General features: G+C 37.5%; 1 protein-coding gene across 1 annotated transcript in view; it reads left to right on the top strand.

The window, feature by feature from the left end:
- The window catches only part of mtor (mechanistic target of rapamycin kinase), a 270,641-nt gene that overhangs the window by 223,014 nt on the left and 26,863 nt on the right, over positions 1-20,764 (top strand). Inside the window, exons 39-47 of the mRNA XM_052108415.1 lie at positions 2,140-2,343; positions 3,136-3,236; positions 3,866-3,962; positions 6,588-6,686; positions 8,588-8,710; positions 8,856-9,038; positions 10,360-10,494; positions 11,545-11,719; positions 14,752-14,887. Of these exons, the coding sequence (XP_051964375.1) occupies positions 2,140-2,343; positions 3,136-3,236; positions 3,866-3,962; positions 6,588-6,686; positions 8,588-8,710; positions 8,856-9,038; positions 10,360-10,494; positions 11,545-11,719; positions 14,752-14,887 (1,253 nt within the window). The remainder of the gene's footprint in view (positions 1-2,139; positions 2,344-3,135; positions 3,237-3,865; positions 3,963-6,587; positions 6,687-8,587; positions 8,711-8,855; positions 9,039-10,359; positions 10,495-11,544; positions 11,720-14,751; positions 14,888-20,764) is intronic.

The raw sequence follows: 20,764 nt of genomic DNA on the forward strand, positions 1-20,764 counted from the left end.
AAAACAATTGAAATTTAAAACAAATATTTTCCTGCAATGTAACTTGTATGAAACAAAGCAATGTTCAGTTTCTCCTTGCTCAGCTAATTATCTCTAATGTGATCACACCCACGGTGCTCAGGCGAACAATGCAAATGGTAAACGCCCCCGACTGTGCCGTAAAAACAAAGTTCATTAACTTTTCTGCGCGTTTGAAAGACAGCACGGTACACAAGTGAGAAAACTCCTGTATAGCGACGAAGGGTTAACATTTTCCTCAGAAGAAGGGCGGGACTCCGATTAACTTTTGTATTTTGAAGAGTAACTTGTTCCAGCCGAGGATACAATTTTCGGATGAGTAAGTCATTTTATATAAACATGTACATATTTTACCTGTGGGACTGTCAGCCAGGATTCGGAGTATTGAAATATGTCCTAATAAGCAACTTTTAGTTACACTTAAATTCTGTTTCGGCTAAAGCAGGTATTTAAATTGTATGCTGTATGATATAAATATGATATGTAATATGATATAAAAATAATATGATTATAGATTATATTTTAACTAGTGTTTATGCTGCCTCATTATCATCAACAAAGCTTGTGCTTGCAAATATGTGTTCAGGTTAAATTAGTAAAATGCAGTTTAATTATGCCCATATTAGAAAATCTGCATATAATGATTTCTGAAGGATAATCTGACAATGAAGACTGCAGTAATGATTTTGAAAATTCAGCTTTGGTCACAAATTGCATTTGACAATATATTCAAATAGAAAACTGTTCTTTTAAATTGTAAATTGTATGTATGAGTGGTGGTGTAGTGGGCTAAAGCACATAACTGTTAATCAGAAGGTCACTGGTTCGACCCCCATTGTGTCCTTGAGCAAGGCACTTAACTCCAGGTTGCTCCGGGGGATTGTCCCTGTAATAAGTGCACTGTAAGTCGGTTTGGATAAAAGCGTCAGCCAAGTGCATAAATGTAAAATGTAAAAAGAGTTCTCTGTTTTTATTGTATTTTGGATCAAATAAATGCAGTCTTGGTGAGCAGAAGAGACTTCTTTTAAATGGTAGTGTAGGTCTAAAATTAAGTTAAATCTTTATGTAAAGAAAATGTATAGTCAGATTACTTCTTTTAACTTGATTTTGATCATTAAGTCTCCTCACATTCATTCTCGTTCTATCACATTCCTCATTGATAGGCCCAGGGGAGGGGTCTTTCGTCTCCTCAGGTGTGATTTACAATCAATATTCATGATAGTTCACGCCTCCTCGCATATGACCTTTCTAACACTAAAAACTTCTCCAGGGCCCAAAACACCCTCAGACCCCAGAGGTTTAAGCAAAACAAACGTGCAGACATGAATTGGTGTCTTCTAAGCTGTTGCTTAGGCAGTTTCCCAGACCCACACTCCGGTTTTGAGAACATTTGTTTTGGTTTCAGTTATTCTTGTGGTAATAAATTATTTTGGGTTAATATTGCCGTACCGTCTCCCTTTAATGTCGCATTTTTGATCCAGGTGTGACATGTGGAAAACGTTAAGTGCTGTGAATACATTCCGGATGCACTGTTTATAGAAGAACTGCGGCAAATTTTCCTATAAGCTTGGAACATCCTATCTGCCACAACCAAGAGAAACTGTATCCAGGTGTACCTAGGAGAATTGGTGCTGTTTTGAAGGCAAAGGTTGTCACACCAAATATTGATTTAGCTTTTTCTTTTTTTTATGTTTACTGGACTTTGTATGACATTAATTGATAAATGAAAAGTATTTGTGGCATTCGTTTTGAAGACATCCTCACTATGCAACATTATTCCCAAGTGCTTACAACTTTTGCACAGTAATGTGTGTGTATATATATATATATGTATATATATATATTAGGGCTGTCTTAACGCCATTAACGCCAAAAAATGAACGGCATTAATCGCAGTGCCCTCGGACTGTAATATGGAAGATTCCTAATAAATGCAACTTGTAGTACCACCTGTTTACTCCAGAGGGCAGTAAGTGAAACTTCAGCTGCGTGGCAAAGTGCAGTTTTTAGTTTAATTTAATATGCAAATGTCTTTTTGCAGGTGCTTTTTTCTGCTAACAAATGGAACTTTTTTTTTAAAGTGATGTGTTCAGCTCGGTATAATGGTTATTTTCTCTCCAGGCCTGGCACGCTTGGGCAGTCATGAACTTTGAGGCCGTACTTCACTACAAGCACCAGAACCAAGGCCGCGACGAGAAGAAGAAACTACGACACACTAGCGGCACCAGTGCCAATGCCAACAGCGAAGCCAGTAATAGTGACAGCGAAGTAGACAGCACAGAACACAGTCCCATACCCTCACCCGGACAGAAGAAAGTCAATGAGGTGCAGACCTAACTTAAGCCAGACATCAACCTTTTATCAGAACCAGTAACGCTGGAAGTTTGTGTGTGAAGCTTTTACCAGCATTTTCCATTACTGAACGTCCAAACAATTTTTAAACAATTTTCTAAAACAAGTAAACAAATTTAAAATGGATTAACAGGCAAATGTGGTCACATCTTTCATTTGTTATGCCAAAGTCAGTTAGGCAGACATCTTTGGAAAGCTCTCGGTCAGGCTGGGCAGCTATTTTATTTGTAAACAAACATAATAAATCTACTTGAATGGGGAAGACCGAAATCTCCAAAAGAGTTGGTCGAGATTATGATCAACAAACATATGTATTTAAAATCAGCAGTAAAATCTGACAATGCTGGTATCATATATTGTGCTGCTTTTGCTCACAGCAAGCTAAAAACAAAAAAAACATGCTATTTTTCAGGCTGGTTCAGCTAAAGTGCATGCGCATTCTCGAGTTGACTGACCGGCAATGTTCCTTTCTATATCCATTGCCCATTGAGTGTTTCAATTTCTCCAGTTTCTGGTAAACTGTCTATGGTTACACCAATTGCGTCAATTTGTTTATCCTCTAATGCTCTTTCATTTAGCTAGTTTGACAGTTTTATGAAAAGCTAAATAACTATCAACAGATTAAGATAAATAAACAGCAAATGTACTTGTCAGAGTAAATAGAAATAAGGTGAATTTAATTATGTTGACATGAAATTGATTTTATTTACATTGACGTAGTCATCTAATGTTTGGGGTTGATTTCTGTGGTTTTCTATTTTGCAGGATTTGTCCAAGACTCTGCTTCTCTACACAGTGCCTGCAGTGCAGGGTTTTTTCCGATCTATTTCACTCTCACGTGGAAATAACTTACAGGACACACTGAGGTAAGAGGGCACTCGGTAGTCTAGGCAACAGTAACATTGAATTGTGTATTTTTTCTGACTCTGTATAGGAGCTCCCCCTTGTGGCGTAATGCACTGATGCATGACAGTCAGTTTGTATCTGGTCTTCACAAGCTGTGAGGGTAAACTACAGAATTAATTCACAGTGACTCTTACCATACTTAAATGTCTGAATGTCATTGCATTAGACAACGAAATATACATTTTCTAGAATGAAATGATAAAACAGTAGATATAGTATTTCAAATTAAGTAAAACATTACTATGTCTATAGTTAATGTCCTGAACTACACCTGTGGTTACTCTGCTACACCTGTGTGAACCTGAGGAGAACTGACTTAATACGTACACTACAAATCACTGACACACCAGCTGCATAAAAATCATTGCATAATGGCTCAGAATTGTTATGTTATGTACTGTAAGTTAGTTATGTGAAAAGCTTTTTGCAGCATTTGCTTGCTGATGCCACCTACTTTCATGCAATGTCCTTCAGACATGTTTAATAGATTTTGGGCCCACATTATGATGGAAATTTATGTTGATTAATTTTTGCTTGTGCCATGCAAGCAAAAAAGATCATTGAAAATTATTGTCACCTTTATCTTTAGAGTCCTGACCTTATGGTTTGACTACGGCCACTGGCCTGAGGTGAATGAAGGTCTAGTGGAGGGTATAAAGACCATTCAGATAGACACCTGGTTACAGGTAAGACCATTTCCTACTGATTTGCACATATACAGTGCTTCAGACTGCAACTAAGAAGGTCACATTTTCAACAAAATAAAAAATGTGAGACTAATTTAAAAATAAGTTGACATTTGCAACTGAAGTGTAAATTTTACATGCGTCTTGGTGAAGTGGTGTCAATTACACCTTTAGTGTGTACCTGTTTCCTGAAATGCTATTCAATATCTGTTGTGTTTTCCTCACTGCAAGCATCAACAAACACAGAATGTGTGGCTGTCATAACACGCATGGTGTGCTAGGCGAGATTAGACATGTGCCTCCCCCATGTTAAAGGAAGAAAATGTTTTTATAATAAAACCATCAACAAATGGTAGGCCTATTATTTAAGTAATCTATAAATGTACTTGAAATTATGCATTTCTGGGACAAAAAACAAAAACTTAATTAGGGTGATATTAAAAGTAAAATGGCAACATGAAATTTAACGAATAAATTAATGCTATGTAAAACTTACTAAATTGAACATAAATTAATATATACTGAACACAACAAATAAAACAATTTTTTAGTAACTGAGTCAAAAACATTGTGTTAAGAGTTGGTTTGCTTCTTAAAAGAAGACACATTGACTGCTAAGACGAACAAACCAATTCACTAAAATTAATTGGACTACCCAAAGCTACATGGATTGGTGGACTGTTTGTTCACTTTCATGAAGCATCCAAACACACTAATTCACTTGAAAGTTTTGGACTTCTTACAAGAAGCCCCTGAGAATGCTGCCACGCTAGGCAACTGCCTATTCCAAGATTCGCCACTGCACATTGTTACCTGTGATGTCCGATTCACTAATAAATCATTCATATGAGTTGGTTATTTTTAATAAACTACTTGAACAGATTCACAAATCAGTTAGGATCAAAAATGAAAGGTGTCTCATGTCCAAAATGCCACTAAAAGTGATGATGATGATGTTTAATTTGGTTTGAAAAGAAAAAGGCCCTACAAATTTATAAAATGTCCCTAAATGGAAATAAAATAAAATGTTTAATGGAAAGTTAGTTTCTTACCCTGTCATGTACTGAAGGTTTGAGTGCCTTACATCAGTCTAATTACTGGTGACTCATTAATATGAGGATATTGGTTATGGTTAATATGGTATTTGTAATTAACAGTGTTTCACTGTTATAAATGGTGTTCTTAAAAGTTCAATAAAAAGATCTTACTAAAACATTTATATTCCAAACAATACATAATAACAAATATTAGGGCTGTTGATTTAACATGTTATTTTGGTGTGATTTAATTGTTTCAAAAATAAATAATAATAATTAACACAATTAATCATGCCCTCAGACCATAAGGAATATTCTTACCATCGGAGCAATTCAAGCTTGAAGTATCCCCTTCATGTTTTCAGCAGGGAGAGTAAGTGCAAATCTTTGCATACGCACAGCTGTAAAGGCAACAAAAAAGACATACTGCAGATGAATATATTACTGTAGTACTGTACATGATTGGCGTGATTGTGACATTGGATGATTGTGACTCGTTCTTGTGTTCATACACAGTAGGACAGAGCGCAACTCCAAAACAGGTGTCTGGGGATGTGTTTTTCTAGGTTTCAAACTACATTTATCTTGACAGAGCATCCTAAAACAATGTGTTTATGACACAACACAATCAAAACGAGATACTCCAAAAGGGTCCATCTGATGCGTGAACATGAAGTGTTATTTATATTATTATTATATTAATTATTATATTTATTGCATATATTATATTTATATTTATTTAAAAATTATAATTTATATTAACTTAATCATTATATATTGAATAATTTTTATTAGGGGAGCATTCTTTATATTTTCATTCAAATATTAATTTGTGATTAAGTCCTAAAATTGTAAACATTTTTGGTTAAATAGCATTGGTCTAACAATTAAAACCAATTGTATGTTTGAATGTAATGCAGAACTTTAGGAGAAAAACTGTAAGGGTGTTGACGTAACTATAATTAACACAAAGTTTGACAATTCTGCCCTTCATAGGCAAATGCAGTACCTTCCCCAACTCCAAAACTGGCTTAAATTTTTTTTTCAGAGCATTGTTGAGCCAAACCCATCTGATACGAGACAGATCATAGTCTAAGAGACACTATTTCAGTCATAACTGAATTTTTCACAAAATGTATAGTTTCTTCATTTCGTCTTTACACATATTTAATCTGATACATCTTTGCACTCTTGCCAAGTTTTATTTATCTGGCCCGGCTTCACTGGTTGGCCTTGGATCATATGGCCTGCCGTACATCTTAGAACTGGAGTCGGGCCTGCCTGGAAAAACACCCTAATTTATAAACCTTTAAAAACTGGGATAAATAGCAGTATGTAACTACAGAAAGAACCAGAAAAATGGCACACAGAGATTTTTGGGAACACATTTGAGTGTTGACATGTGGAAACACTGGTGTTGGCCTTTACAACAGTAAAGTTTCTGAAAAAACATCTATATTAAGTGATTGTGTAATTTGGCAACTAAAAAAAGGCACTTGGCATTTTAGCAGCCAGTGGATCTCTAGTTATTTTTGTAGTCTGTAGCCTTGACAAACAATCTTCATATCATCTTCCTCTTCTCGATCAGGTGATCCCTCAGTTGATCGCTCGGATCGATACCCCACGTGCACTGGTGGGACGTCTCATTCACCAGCTGCTCACTGACATCGGACGCTACCACCCACAGGTAACTTCAGCCAGAATCAACAACAATAATCCAAGGATGTTTTGTCTTCAGACAGTGTCAAATATTCATTCCTGCTCTCAAGTGAAAAAACACATTTAACACTGGCCAGCAGTAAGTACCAGCATGTGATTGTTTCAAGATCAGCTAAACAATCCTGACATCTTTTTTTTTTCATATCACAATGTTCTGTGACATAGTTTGAAACATGAGCAGTTGAGGTGATTGAAATCAAACACACCAGAATCTATACAAAATTAAGTGTTAGGGATTATAGAATGTAGTAATGTTTATTAATATTTGGGGGTTTCTTCAACTTTGACTTGACTTCTATAAAGTAAAGTTTGTTTAAACAGTTTTGACACTCTCACTAGTTTTTTCATTATAATTATTATTTGTTCACTAACAAAGTCCAACAGTGAATGTGCATGATTGGAGATGTTGTCATTTTTTTCTATTTTTCTTTATTGTTTTTAAAGTGAAAAAAAAAAAAAAGATTCCCACTACAGTGTCATTACCAGTACATCTTAAATTTTGTGTTGTCTTTAATAGAATTTAAGTGGTGGAAATTAAACTGATACAAATTAATTTATTTCAATGTTTTGTTTTTGTTTTTATTAAATAGCAGACTATTTTGTCTTGCTAAGGCTAATTTCAAAACTAGCATATTATGTATCCTAAATACACACAATTACATACTATTTACATAATTTGTCAGAATTTAAGCTTGATTTGGTAAGACACCCAATAAAAATATTCTGCTCACAAGTGATATTTACCTTGAATTTTTTTAATTTTCTTCAAACATCACTTGTCTCATATTTCATCTCAAGCATGCTCTTCACTGACATTTTGTCCACTTGTTCAGCAAGTACACTAAATTTTGACAACTTTATTAGGAACAAAATTGTTTGGTGTGGGGGAAATTATGTCACAATAATGTACATAAATCAATGAAATGCACACAACAATGTTTAAATATTAAATAAACTTTTCCTAAGTTTCCAATTTAGTTTTAATGAGACCTTTGAAAAAAAGTTGAATTCCGTTTACTCCTGGGACATGAATTTGCCTGAAGTTAAAGAAACACCCAGTAATAGAAGTTATTGTAGAGTGGTACTTTGTTGTAAAGTATATTTTTATGTTCATTGTGAACAATGGAAAAAAACACTTTAAACTTGATTCAGAATTTGAATTTGAATTTGCTTGACATAAATCTTGAGAAATGGCATATAAAAGTAAAAATACTCAGCAGATGTGCAGTATGTGTCTTTACTGCTTAAATACACATTTCACCATATAAGTAATAGTATTTGACATGGATCAAATACTTTTGGATGGATTTACATGGATTGTTTTGACTTTACAAGTTATTTAATACATTCAAAATAAATGTATATTGTAAAGATAGAATGTGTTAGTAGAGCAAATGAGTTTTTTGGCAAATTTGCAGCAAATTGTCCATTGCTGTCAAAGGTTTGCCAGAGGTTCACCACTACCGATGAAGAGCTGCGAACTTCTGGCAAACATTTGCAGCGAAATCACAAGCTAATTTGCATATGAAAATAACGAGCGGCAGATTTGTAGCAAGTTTGCTCCTAGTTTATATTTTTTGTGAGTGCAGAGGTGATCATAATGACTAGGATCTGTGAAATGTCATTCACTGATAATGATGTAAATCTCCAGAAGCACAAACCTCCACCAGTCTTTAAGAATCTGCTTGTTTCACCCCCACACAGATCACTGTTGGTAATTTTCAGCTCACAAAGTGCTCATCGATTACTGCTCTATTCCAGAGTGCTTGAAGGATCTGATTTGTTGCCACTTGAGTGTTTGTTTGTTAACTGTAATTGAATCTATTAGCAGCATAGAGATGCTCATAGTCTCTGTATCTTCTCTCACAGGCTTTGATTTATCCTCTCACTGTGGCCTCAAAGTCCACCACCACTGCTCGCCACAATGCTGCCAACAAGATCCTGAAGAACATGTGTGAGCACTGCAACACACTCGTCCAGCAGGCCATTATGGTACGAGCACACACTCGATTTGACTAGCTAAGACATGAATGTGTCATTAGGTTCACATTTTGAGTTTTTCTCTGCCAAAAGAGAAAAATATGCAGGTCGACGTAGTACGCTAAAAGGACCTGACAGCATCTGATTATGTCTTCAGGTGAGTGAGGAGCTGATCAGGGTGGCCATTCTGTGGCATGAGATGTGGCATGAGGGACTGGAGGAGGCATCCCGTCTGTACTTTGGAGAGAGGAATGTCAAGGGAATGTTTGCCGTGCTGGAGCCCCTTCATGCCATGATGGAGAGAGGACCACAGACTCTGAAAGAAACATCCTTCAATCAGGTACTCGTATACATATAGTAAAGTAGCAACATAGAAATTCACTGTAGAGAAGAAAGTGATTTAAGGACTATTTCATGACTTCTAAATAAAGCAATAGGTTTAATAAAGCAATAAAACATTTAGAGGGTCAGTTGTCCTAGCTTTCCCATACAATGAATAATAATGGCTAATTGTAGTCTTCATGTGTGTGTTGTGTGTATGTGTGTGTGTCTAGCATTTTTATATTTATTATAGTAAGTTGGATTATTATAATACAGAAGGTGGGAACCTTTCAGTTGTTCCAGAGTTAAATTGTATTTTTAAATGCTGGTAATGGGTTGATGACTAGTTAATTTCATTCAGATATGTATTTATTTATTTTCATGAAACCTAAGAATTTATCACAGTTAAAAAAAAATTATAATTTTACCACTTCCTGTTGCCTGAAACCAATGCGCTTTTCTCTTTTATAGTAGAACATATGCATGTGCTTTGGTCCTGAAGAAAACCACTGCAGCACACATTTATTTGCCTAATTGCACACTGTGGATCATCATCACATTATTTCACACATTACACTGTGGATCATACCACAATATTATTATAGTAAAACCATGGTTAATTTTACCCAGATCAAAACTCTCTAAACACCCGGACCATCACCGTGACCAAATCAACTTTTATATAACATTTTATGTATTATTCTTAGTTGTAGTATTAAAGAAATATTATGTTTGGAGACATGAAACAGGATGGGGAAAGTGGGACAAAAGGGGAACTCGAACCCGGGTCCGCCCACATTAAAAATATACAACTACAACGTCTACATTGACACTACATTGCAGCGACACTAAAGGGTGAATTTTATCTTTTATTTCTGTGTTTCCATCAGACTATATGAGTGCAAACACTGTAGCTGTGTGGCAGGTGCTTTTTACAACTAGTGCAAATTGTAACTCCTAAAATAAAATTATCCATAGTTTAATTTTTATTTAGGTCTTACTGAGTGATAATATTCTCTTTCAAATGGCTTATTACAGCTAAAGAGCCAAGAGCAGTGAGTGTGTGCTCACTTTTGTACTCCCTAATGTTGGATAATAAATCAGTATAAAGTTGACTTAGGACTGTATGAGCTCCAAAAGAACATGGTCTGTGCATGTGCTCTCTGTGGGGACACCAAGGTTTAATAAAACAGAAATATTTTGGCCCGTACAAGGTGACGTTTATTCCAAACATGCCCACGCAGTGTGTGCCTAAAAGAGAGAAATTTAGGCTAATAATTGTTTTCAGATGTATATTTAAATAGTTTTCCCTCTATAATTGTGTCTGTCTGTGGTTTCAGGCTTATGGGCGCGACCTGATGGAGGCGCAGGACTGGTGCAGGAAGTACATGCGGTCAGGCAACGTGAAGGACCTGACACAAGCCTGGGATTTGTACTACCACGTGTTCCGCAGGATCTCCAAACAGCTTCCACAGGTGTGCCTGCAGTTTATCTCTCTTGAGATCAGCCAAAACTAATGACATAAATCATCATCATAGTTCAGAAAAAATACATGTTGTGCTTTTGGAAAAGTGAGCAGTCTCCCAGCCTCATTTATTTGTCTGTGCACATACAGCGTTTTATTTTGATTTGAGAAATAGACAGTTTGTGTTGATGTACAACCAGTGCTGTTATGTCAGGTGGTGTTGTTTTTCGGCACTATACCTGCTGTGCAGTTTTACTTTCTCTCCTGATCTTACCAAGGATAACACTACAGCTCCCTGTTTCTCATGGATATCTAGCAAACATTGGATCTTGCGTGTAAATGGCAAAAACTCAATAGCAAAAACTAAAAAAATACAATTGTTCCGAATTCGATATGAGACACTTTCAAATGTGGTTTTATTCCATCCAATACATACCAGACAGCTGGTTTCGACTTTTTTTCAGAATTTGAATGTCACATATTATCGACGGAATTATCTGATCAGTCTGAATAAATGATGTTTTGTCGATCCTTTAAGATCTTTTTTTGGTGGGATTTAAATATAATGAAAATGTAAACACAGTCAGTTATGTCTTACAGACCCTGTGAAATGGCTTAACGACCAGTTTTCTTTCCTGTGTTGACATTTTTGCTATTGAAACAAGACAAATGATGGCAAAATAAATCGAAGGGCTTGTCCCTTTTTTTTTATTAAGGTCAAAACCCTTGAGTTAATGTCACAGCCATGAACCAGATTTGCTACCTGTGTCATTGCTAGTGAGACTCCGGTGGGCTCTAGAGAGCATTTTGGGACAACGTTTTTGAGAAGACAAAGTATTTTATGCAACCAGATTGAATATTCTCTATAACATAACATTACAAACAGGAATGGGTTTATTTAGTGATTTTATACAGGTGAATCAAAAATAGATATGATTAGATGTAGGTTAAAATATAATATCTGTGCATTTGGCCTTGCGTAGTTGTAGTAGTATTGTAACATTCAATACTTTTGCATGTTTGTTTATGTGTGTATTCACATCTGTGTGTTTGTCCACAGCTCACTTCTCTAGAACTTCAGTACGTCTCTCCTAAACTCCTCATGTGTCGTGACCTAGAGTTGGCTGTGCCTGGAACATATGACCCAAACCAGCCAATCATACGCATCCAGTCGATTGCTCCCTCGCTGCAGGTCATCACCTCCAAACAGCGGCCACGCAAACTCACCATAATGGGTAAGATCCAAATTAAAATGAGCTATTAACTTGCAATCTAGGCAAATATAGACAGTATCCCTAGAAAATCTCACAAATCTCATTAAGAACTCTCCACTTCATATTTCACCCCAAATAAAAAATTTAAATAAAAAATGAAACCCACATTTAGGACCATTAAGATCTTTTGCATTGTGACATTTTGCACCTATAAAATAAAACCATTACATTCTCATTACTTTATATCTGAAAACAGTTTTGATAGATTATTTATGTTTAAAAATAACTGAAAAAAGCAAATTGTTGCAAGTAAATATTATGGTAGTATTTGTTGCCCTGAATTTCAAAGGTTTTTAGTTATTTATCAATATATTTATAAATACATATATTGATATTGGAACTCTGCAAAGGTCAGTGTAATCTAGCATGTCCAGAATTTTGTCTGTGGGCATAAACTCTGAAACCAAAGGGACAGTAGTTCAAGATGGTGCCGTGTATGCTACTTTTCCATCTCCGACCCAATATTGCAGTTTTTTGGTTTGTTTTGTCTACAATTCTTGTGTTTTTTGTCTTGGATGTTGTCTTCCTTATTGTCTATGATAGACAAACACTGTCACACCAGACATTAAATAGCTCAATTCCGACCTGTTGTTTTCAAACACAACAGTGGAGCCCTTTGTCTGGGCAGCCAGGCCGCGGAAATGCAGCCGGAAAAGGGAAAGGAGAGCCGGCATTCTCATCAGACGTTGCTCAAATCAACAAATCGATTCTACTGGCAAATTTTCAGTCTCTGGACAACAAGCTCAGCGAGCTGAGAGCGTGGATCTTTTTCCACCAAGAGACAAGGGACTGCTGCATTATCTGCCTTACAAAAACTTTGATGTCTGCGGAGATCCCAGACTCAGCCATCAAACCTGTAGGGTTCACTGTGCAACCAGTGGACAGAGTGAAAGACATCTCAGGTAAAACAGAGGTGGTGGTGTGTGTTTTAATATCAACAAATCCTGGTGTGATCAGAGGAATGTACGTTCTATCTTTCTGCTCTCCTGATCTGGAATTACTCATGCTTCTCTATTCTGGCTACCGAGGGAATTCACAACGGTCACTATCACAGCTGTGTACATCTCCCCACAAGTCGACACAGACCGGGCACTCAAGGAACTGTATGGAAATATAAGCAAGCATGAAACTGCACACCCTGAGGCCGCGTTCATTGTGACCGGAGACTTTAACAAAGCCAACTTCAAGTCAATAGCATCGAAATACTACCAACACATCCCAACACATCTTTTTCAACACACCAGGGGACCGTGATACTAACTGACCCTAAGACAGGGAAAGTTTATATGATTAAATGTCAGGAATTGTGAAAAGAGTTTAAATGAATTTGGCTAAGGTGTATATAAACTTCTGACTTCAACTGTAAATATATATTTTTACATTCTAAAGGTTGTATTTTGCTGCCAGTTTGATGGTTGACTTACTAAAAATGATGTTTTGCCAACATGTCCAATTATTTAAACAGTATTACATTTTTGAAAAAGAAAATCCTTTAAATTCATCAAGATATTAATTGTATTTAGTAAATGTTGTAGTAGGTTGCCATTGGGGTGACTGATTGACTTGATAATTTTTTTTCTCCTAAGATATTTTGTTTTAAATAATTCAGTTTCACATTTAGAATGTAAAAAAACAACACTGAAAATGACCTGACTCCCCAAAAATGTGTAAAGCCAGCCAAATCAGAGCTTACATATTGTAATGCTCCTGCCATTTCTCTTTAAATGTGTTTTCCAATGACAAATCTTAAAATGTATTTAAAAATCTAGAGTGAAAATAAATATATTTTATAAAAAATAAATGATTTCGTTTTCTGCTCTGAAATATTTAATTGCTAGATATTGCTCTTGTGTAGAGTCAAACTTTCAAGCTTTCTTAATTGTGTGCAAATTGTTCTTTTCTTTTCATTGAATCGGTTGCACTAAATTGGATTGATTCATTAGCTAATCTAAAGTTTGTAATCCTGTAAAAATTGCAAACAATCTCAAATAATTGCTCAGCACCAACCAGTTAGGTTTAAGATACCTTCAGATCATCAGTCGATCATATATGGTTTCTTTATATGAGGCCAAGAAAATAAACAACAAAGGAACAGTTTGCAATGGCTGACATAGAATCAGTCTGCTAACCTCATATAACCAAACCCTCTTTCTTTCTTAGCGTTCTCCTTCTGCTCATGATGTGTGCTCTGCTGGTGTAACGTTTATCAGCCGCTGTGAACAGACTCATTGTCTCTGTGTCCACAGGGAGCTAGAACTTAAGACAGTTTAATAATGTATAAATTCTGTTACTAATTTCCCTGTCCCTGTTTCCCTGTCAAGCAGTCTTTATGCAGAGATCATTAGCCAAGTTTTTATACATTTCAGTAGCTGGACAGTAATTCTTTTTTTTTTTTTTTTTTTTTTTGTGTAATTCCTATGGGCAGCTGTTTTAGTTAAATATACATTGCTGTGAACTGCATAGGCTTCTTTTTAATTAGAAATGTTATTACAATCTGGAGTAAACCCATCAGGCTTTACAGTATATAGCACAAGTATGCATCACTGTTATTTTGACTCATAATTGAACAATTGAACAAACACCTAACCTTAAGTATTAAACGTCAGCATTGCGTAACTCGCCCCAAACTGTTTGTGCAACAGACATGAATGACACCTCAAATCATTCAGGTTGTTGAGGAGAAATTTGCTATTGGGTTATTCTGTCAAATCAACCCATTTTCGAATTTGCTGATACAAACCATGATTGTAATTTTGACCCCCCTCAACAAAATATTGGACGACTACATAAATATTGATCTATGGAATTTATTCAAACTAATTACACAATTACCCGATTACATTTCTGGCAGTGTACACAGTGCAAGTGATCAGACTTACCATTTCATCCGGTGGATGAGAAAATGTGTGAGAAAATCCATTAGACCTACCTGTACATAAATCTCTTGGGACTGAATATAGTTCATGTTCTCTCTTCTCTTCCACCCCCTGCAGGAAGCAATGGTCACGAGTTCATGTTCCTCCTGAAGGGTCATGAGGACCTACGGCAAGACGAGAGGGTCATGCAGCTGTTTGGCTTAGTGAACACTTTGCTGGCCAATGACCCCGCTTCCTTACGCAAGAACCTGAGGTAAACATTTTGTCATGGAAATTCTCCACTTGGAAATCACATGAGTGAGCGGTGTTCCAAACACACAGGACACAGTGCAGTCTTTTCTCAGCATTATTAATTCTCATAGCCAGGGAAGAAGCTTCAGTGTCTTCCAACCCCCTTACACTTGAGTCAGGCTTATATTGGATGTGCTTACGTAAGCTGGAACATATAGTTCCTTATTCTTTGAATAAACAAGTTCTTAGAATAGGTCATTTCACAATACCACTTGGAGTACATAAACCCTATCCCTAGGTTCACATGGTTTCTGAGACGATTGTTTACCATGATTGTTTTGCTACCAATTGTCATAGTTATGTATATTCTTATCCATGTTGCTAGTTATAGCCATTGACAGAATGGATGAGACAGAATGGGGAACAAACAGATTAAGTGTTAAGATATCCTACTAGACCCCTTGAAGCAAGCACAGCCATGGAGGTGGCTACTATGGCTTTCAAGCAGTGTGGGAGGCCAAGCAGCCACTGAATCTAATTTGGAGGAAAATATGCTACTAGTCTAAGTTTCCCACCATGTTCTAGCAGGAAGACAGATGTCATGAATCCCCCTTTTTTGCATACATTCTGAGTGAAAGGCTTAGTTGGGTCTGGTAGACCCAGGTATGGTGCTGCAGTCAGGGCTTGCTAAGTGTCGCAAAACTACTCTGTCTTTCGTCCGTCCATGCCAGTTTGTCATTTGTTCACAGACCATGGTCATGTGTCATGTTCTGCATCGGAGGGGTGAAACTAACATAACTTCAGTTTTGGTGCATCATCAGTTGCACGGCATGCATCCCAAAGAATTTGCAGTTTTAAGGGCTTACTATAAGCTTTTTATGAGTGTGAGTTTGTACTCCTCCCTCTAACCCTCAATTGCTTGAATGGTTGCAGCTAGTCACCCAATTACCCACTTCTTTCCATGAACTACAATTCGTTTTTTTGCGGGGAGGACACATGCCGCCATGCGAGAAGCAGGCGTGTGTAAAGATGAGCTCTGCGCACTTTGCTAGTTTTTTTTTTATTATTTTCATATTATAATCCGGTGAGATTCGATACACCCAGTTACATACTTGTTCTTTGAGGTACACCTTACCAAGAAGTAAAAATCCTCAGACTCTGGAGACATTAAAAGACACTTATGTGTTCAAGCTGAGGCCTCTGATGGCCTTGCAAGTTTGGTTTTGGAATAACACTGCTTCGGGACTGTTGTGGATGAATCTGTTCATTTTTTGTGCCACCTGTTGGATGGAGTTTGTTTTTGTGGAGTATTTTTAAGGGACATTAAAATTATTACGTCATCTGCTGAACCCATAAACAGCCAGCTCACTGATCACTTGGTTGTCTGTTTGAGGAAACTGAACAGCTTTATGTCCGCTGGAATTTGTTTTGTGGAGGAACACACCTTCGAGACAGTTCTGTGAATGAATCGATATGTTCTTTGTGTTTATTCTGCCTGTTGGCTGGGGTCTGTTTTACAAAGTATTTTCTGTTATGTAATTTTGCCACACAAAAATGGTTGTGGCACCCCATAAAAAGAAGGAAGGTTGTTTCTTTTCTTAAACGTTTTCTTTTCTTTAGTATTTCTTCAAGAAACGCATCTTTCCCTGCAGGAGGCAGAATAATTTGGGAAGATATGGGGTGGGCATGTTTTTTTTAGTGCAGGATCAACTAAGAGTAGGGGAGTTATTATACTAATAAATAAACATATACTATTCAAATTTCTCAAACACATTAAAGTTAAATTAGAAAGAGTCATTAATGTTTTAGCAGAAATTCAGGGGCAAAGGTTGATTTTTGCTAATATTTACGCACCTAACTTTGATGATCAAGGCTTTTTTATAGATCTTGAAGGGATGTTGTGAGCTGCTGGCACCCCTCATGATATAATATTGGGAGGAGACTTTAATCTTTTGATGAACTTAGTCCTTGATCATAGTGAAGCAAAAGTGTGTAAGCCTCCTAGAGCAACACTGAGACATCACAGGATGTGTAAATATGTTGGTCTTGCAGATATTTGGAGACTTTTGAACCCATCTGGTAGGGAATATATATTTTAAATATAGCTTATATATATATAACTTTAGGAATATATATATATATATACACTCACCTAAAGGATTATTAGGAACACCTGTTCAATTTCTCATTAATGCAATTATCTAATCAACTAATCACATGGCAGTTGCTTCAATGCATTTAGGGGTGTGGTCCTGGTCAAGACAATCTCCTGAACTCCAAACTGAATGTCAGAATGGGAAAGAAAGGTGATTTAAGCAATTTTGAGCGTGGCATGGTTGTTGGTGCCAGACGGGCCGGTCTGAGTATTTCACAATCTGCTCAGTTACTGGGGTTTTCACGCACAACCATTTCTAGGGTTTACAAAGAATGGTGTGAAAAGGGAAAAACATCCAGTATGCGGCAGTCCTGTGGGCGAAAATGCCTTGTTGATGCTAGAGGTCAGAGGAGAATGGGCCGACTGATTCAAGCTGATAGAAGAGCAACTTTGCCTGAAATAACCACTCGTTACAACCGAGGTATGCAGCAAAGCATTTGTGAAGCCACAACACGCACAACCGTGAGGCGGATGGGCTACAACAGCAGAAGACCCCACCGGGTACCACTCATCTCCACTACAAATAGGAAAAAGAGGCTACAATATGCAAGAGCTCACCAAAATTGGACAGTTGAAGACTGGAAAAATGTTGCCTGGTCTGATGAGTCTCGATTTCTGTTGAGATGGTAGAGTCAGAATTTGGCGTAAACATAAAGAGAACATGGATCCATCATGCCTTGTTACCACTGTGCAGGCTGTTGGTGGTGGTGTAATGGTGTGGGGGATGTTTTCTTGGCACACTTTAGGCCCCTTAGTGCCAATTGGGCATCGTTTAAATGCCACGGCCTGCCTGAGCATTGTTTCTGACCATGTCCATCCCTTTATGGCCACCATGTACCCATCCTCTGATGGCTACTTCCAGCAGGATAATGCACCACGTCACAAAGCTCGAATGATTTCAAATTGGTTTCTTGAACATGACAATGAGTTCACTGTACTAAAATGGCCCCCACAGTCACCAGATCTCAACCCAATAGAGCATCTTTGGGATGTGGTGGAAAGGGAGCTTCGTGCCCTGGATGTGCATCCCACAAATCTCCATCAACTGCAAGATGCTATCCTATCAATATGGGCCAACATTTCTAAAGAATGCTTTCAGCACCTTGGTGAATCAATGCCACGTAGAATTAAGGCAGTTCTGAAGGCGAAAGGGGGTCAAACACAGTATTAGTATGGTGTTCCTAATAATCCTTTAGGTGAGTGTATATATATATATATATATATACAGTGAGGAAAATAAGTATTTGAACACCCTGCTATTTTGCAAGTTCTCCCACTTAGAAATCATGGAGGGGTCTGAAATTGTCATCGTAGGTGCATGTCCACTGTGAGAGACATAATCTAAAAAAAAATCCAGAAATCACAATGTATAATTTTTTAACTATTTATTTGTATGATACAGCTGCAAATAAGTATTTGAACACCTGAGAAAATCAATGTTAATATTTGGTACAGTAGCCTTTGTTTGCAATTACAGAGGTCAAACGTTTCCTGTAGTTTTTCACCAGGATTGCACACACTGCAGGAGGGATTTTGGCCCACTCCTCCACACAGATCTTCTCTAGATCAGTCAGGTTTCTGGGCTGTCGCTGAGAAACACGGAGTTTGAGCTCACTCCAAAGATTCTCTATTGGGTTTAGGTCTGGAGACTGGCTAGGCCACGCCAGAACCTTGATATGCTTCTTACAGAGCCACTCCTTGGTTATCCTGGCTGTGTGCTTCGGGTCATTGTCATGTTGGAAGCCCCAGCCTCGACCCATCTTCAATGCTCTAACTGAGGGAAGGAGGTTGTTCCCCAAAATCTCGCAATACATGGCCCCGGTCATCCTCTCCTTAATACAGTGCAGTCAGCCCTGTCCCATGTGCAGAAAAACACCCCCAAAGCATGATGCTACCACCCCCATGCTTCACAGTAGGGATGGTGTTCTTGGGATGGTACTCATCATTCTTCTTCCTCCAAACACGGTTAGTGGAATTATGACCAAAAAGTTATATTTTGGTCTCATCTGACCACATGACTTTCTCCCATGACTCCACTGGATCATCCAAATGGTCATTGGCAAACTTAAGACGGGCCTTGACATGTGCTGGTTTAAGCAGGGGAACCTTCCGTGCCATGCATGATTTCAAACCATGACGCCTTAGTGTATTACCAACAGTAACCTTGGAAACGGTGGTCCCAGCTCTTTTCAGGTCATTGACCAGCTCCTCCCGTGTAGTTCTGGGCTGATTTCTCACCTTTCTTAGGATCATTGAGACCCCACGAGGTGAGATCTTGCATGGAGCCCCAGTCCGAGGGAGATTGACAGTCATGTTTAGCTTCTTCCATTTTCTAATGATTACTCCAACAGTGGACCTTTTTTCACCAAGCTGCTTGGCAATTTCCCGTAGCCCTTTCCAGCCTTGTGGAGGTGTACAATTTTGTCTCTAGTGTCTTTGGACAGCTCTTTGGTCTTGGCCATGTTAGTAGTTGGATTCTTACTGATTGTATGGGGTGGACAGGTGTCTTTATGCAGCTAACAACCTCAAACAGGTGCATCTAATTTAGGATAATAAATGGAGTGGAGGTGGACATTTTAAAGGCAGACTAGGTCTTTGAGGGTCAGAATTCTAGCTGATAGACAGGTGTTCAAATACTTATTTGCAGCTGTATCATACAAATAAATAGTTAAAAAATCATATATTGTGATTTCTGGATTTTTTTTTTTTGATTATGTCTCTCAAAGTGGACATGCACCTACGATGACAATTTCAGACCCCTCCATGATTTCCAAGTGGGAGAACTTGCAAAATAGCAGGGTGTTCAAATACTTATTTTCCTCACTGTATATATATATATATATATATAAACATCAGATCACAGAACCATATAGATACATCGGATCAGATCACACCCTGGTGAGTTTAGAGGTGTTGCCACATACAGAGAAAAATAAATCATTTAGTTGGCACTTTAATATATGCCTTTAGCAAAATCCTGATTTCCAACAAATGTTTTCATAAAGGCTGAAATCAATGTTTATATGGAGACCAACTGGTCCTCAGTATACTCTGTGGGTATGACTTGGGAGGCACTTAAGACAGTTCTTAGAGGTTGGATCATACAATATTTCTCATTCACCAAAAAAACTAGAACTCATGGAGTTGGAAGGGAATATCAAAAGTGCCGAGGCTGAGCTGAAGTCCTGAATGTCGTCTGATGGCCTCAGAGAATTTACCTGTTTGAAATACAGATATAATACTATTTTGTCACGGAAAGTGGAGTTTTGGTTATTCAGGGCAAGATAAATAATGAAGGGGACAAAGCAGAAAAGCTTTTGGCTAGATATATAAAGCAGAGAGAGTCTTTTTCTACCATTCCCTTAGTGAAATCTGCTGGTGGTGAAGTTTTTACCTCATCCAATGATATTAATAATGCCTTTTAAGACTTCTATCTTGATCTTTATAGTTCCACGTGTACTGATGAAGATATTAGAAATTTTGTGGAACCATTAGAACTCCTTAAACTGATTATTGAGCAAAAATAATTTTCTTGATTTTGAGATAACCTTGAGGCAGCTTGATGAGCTAATTAAGGCTCCGGGGGCCAGATGGCTTTGCCACAGAATTTTTTCGATCTTATGCTACAGAACTGGCTCCACTTTTTTTAGAAGTTTGTAATCATTAAAGAATGGAAAGCTTCCGCCAACCATGACACAAGCCTGGATCATTCTGATTCTTAAAATGGACGAAGATCCAAGCGAG

This window comes from Xyrauchen texanus, chromosome 37 (assembly GCF_025860055.1).
Source record: "Xyrauchen texanus isolate HMW12.3.18 chromosome 37, RBS_HiC_50CHRs, whole genome shotgun sequence".
Classification (NCBI taxonomy): Eukaryota; Metazoa; Chordata; class Actinopteri; order Cypriniformes; family Catostomidae; genus Xyrauchen; species Xyrauchen texanus.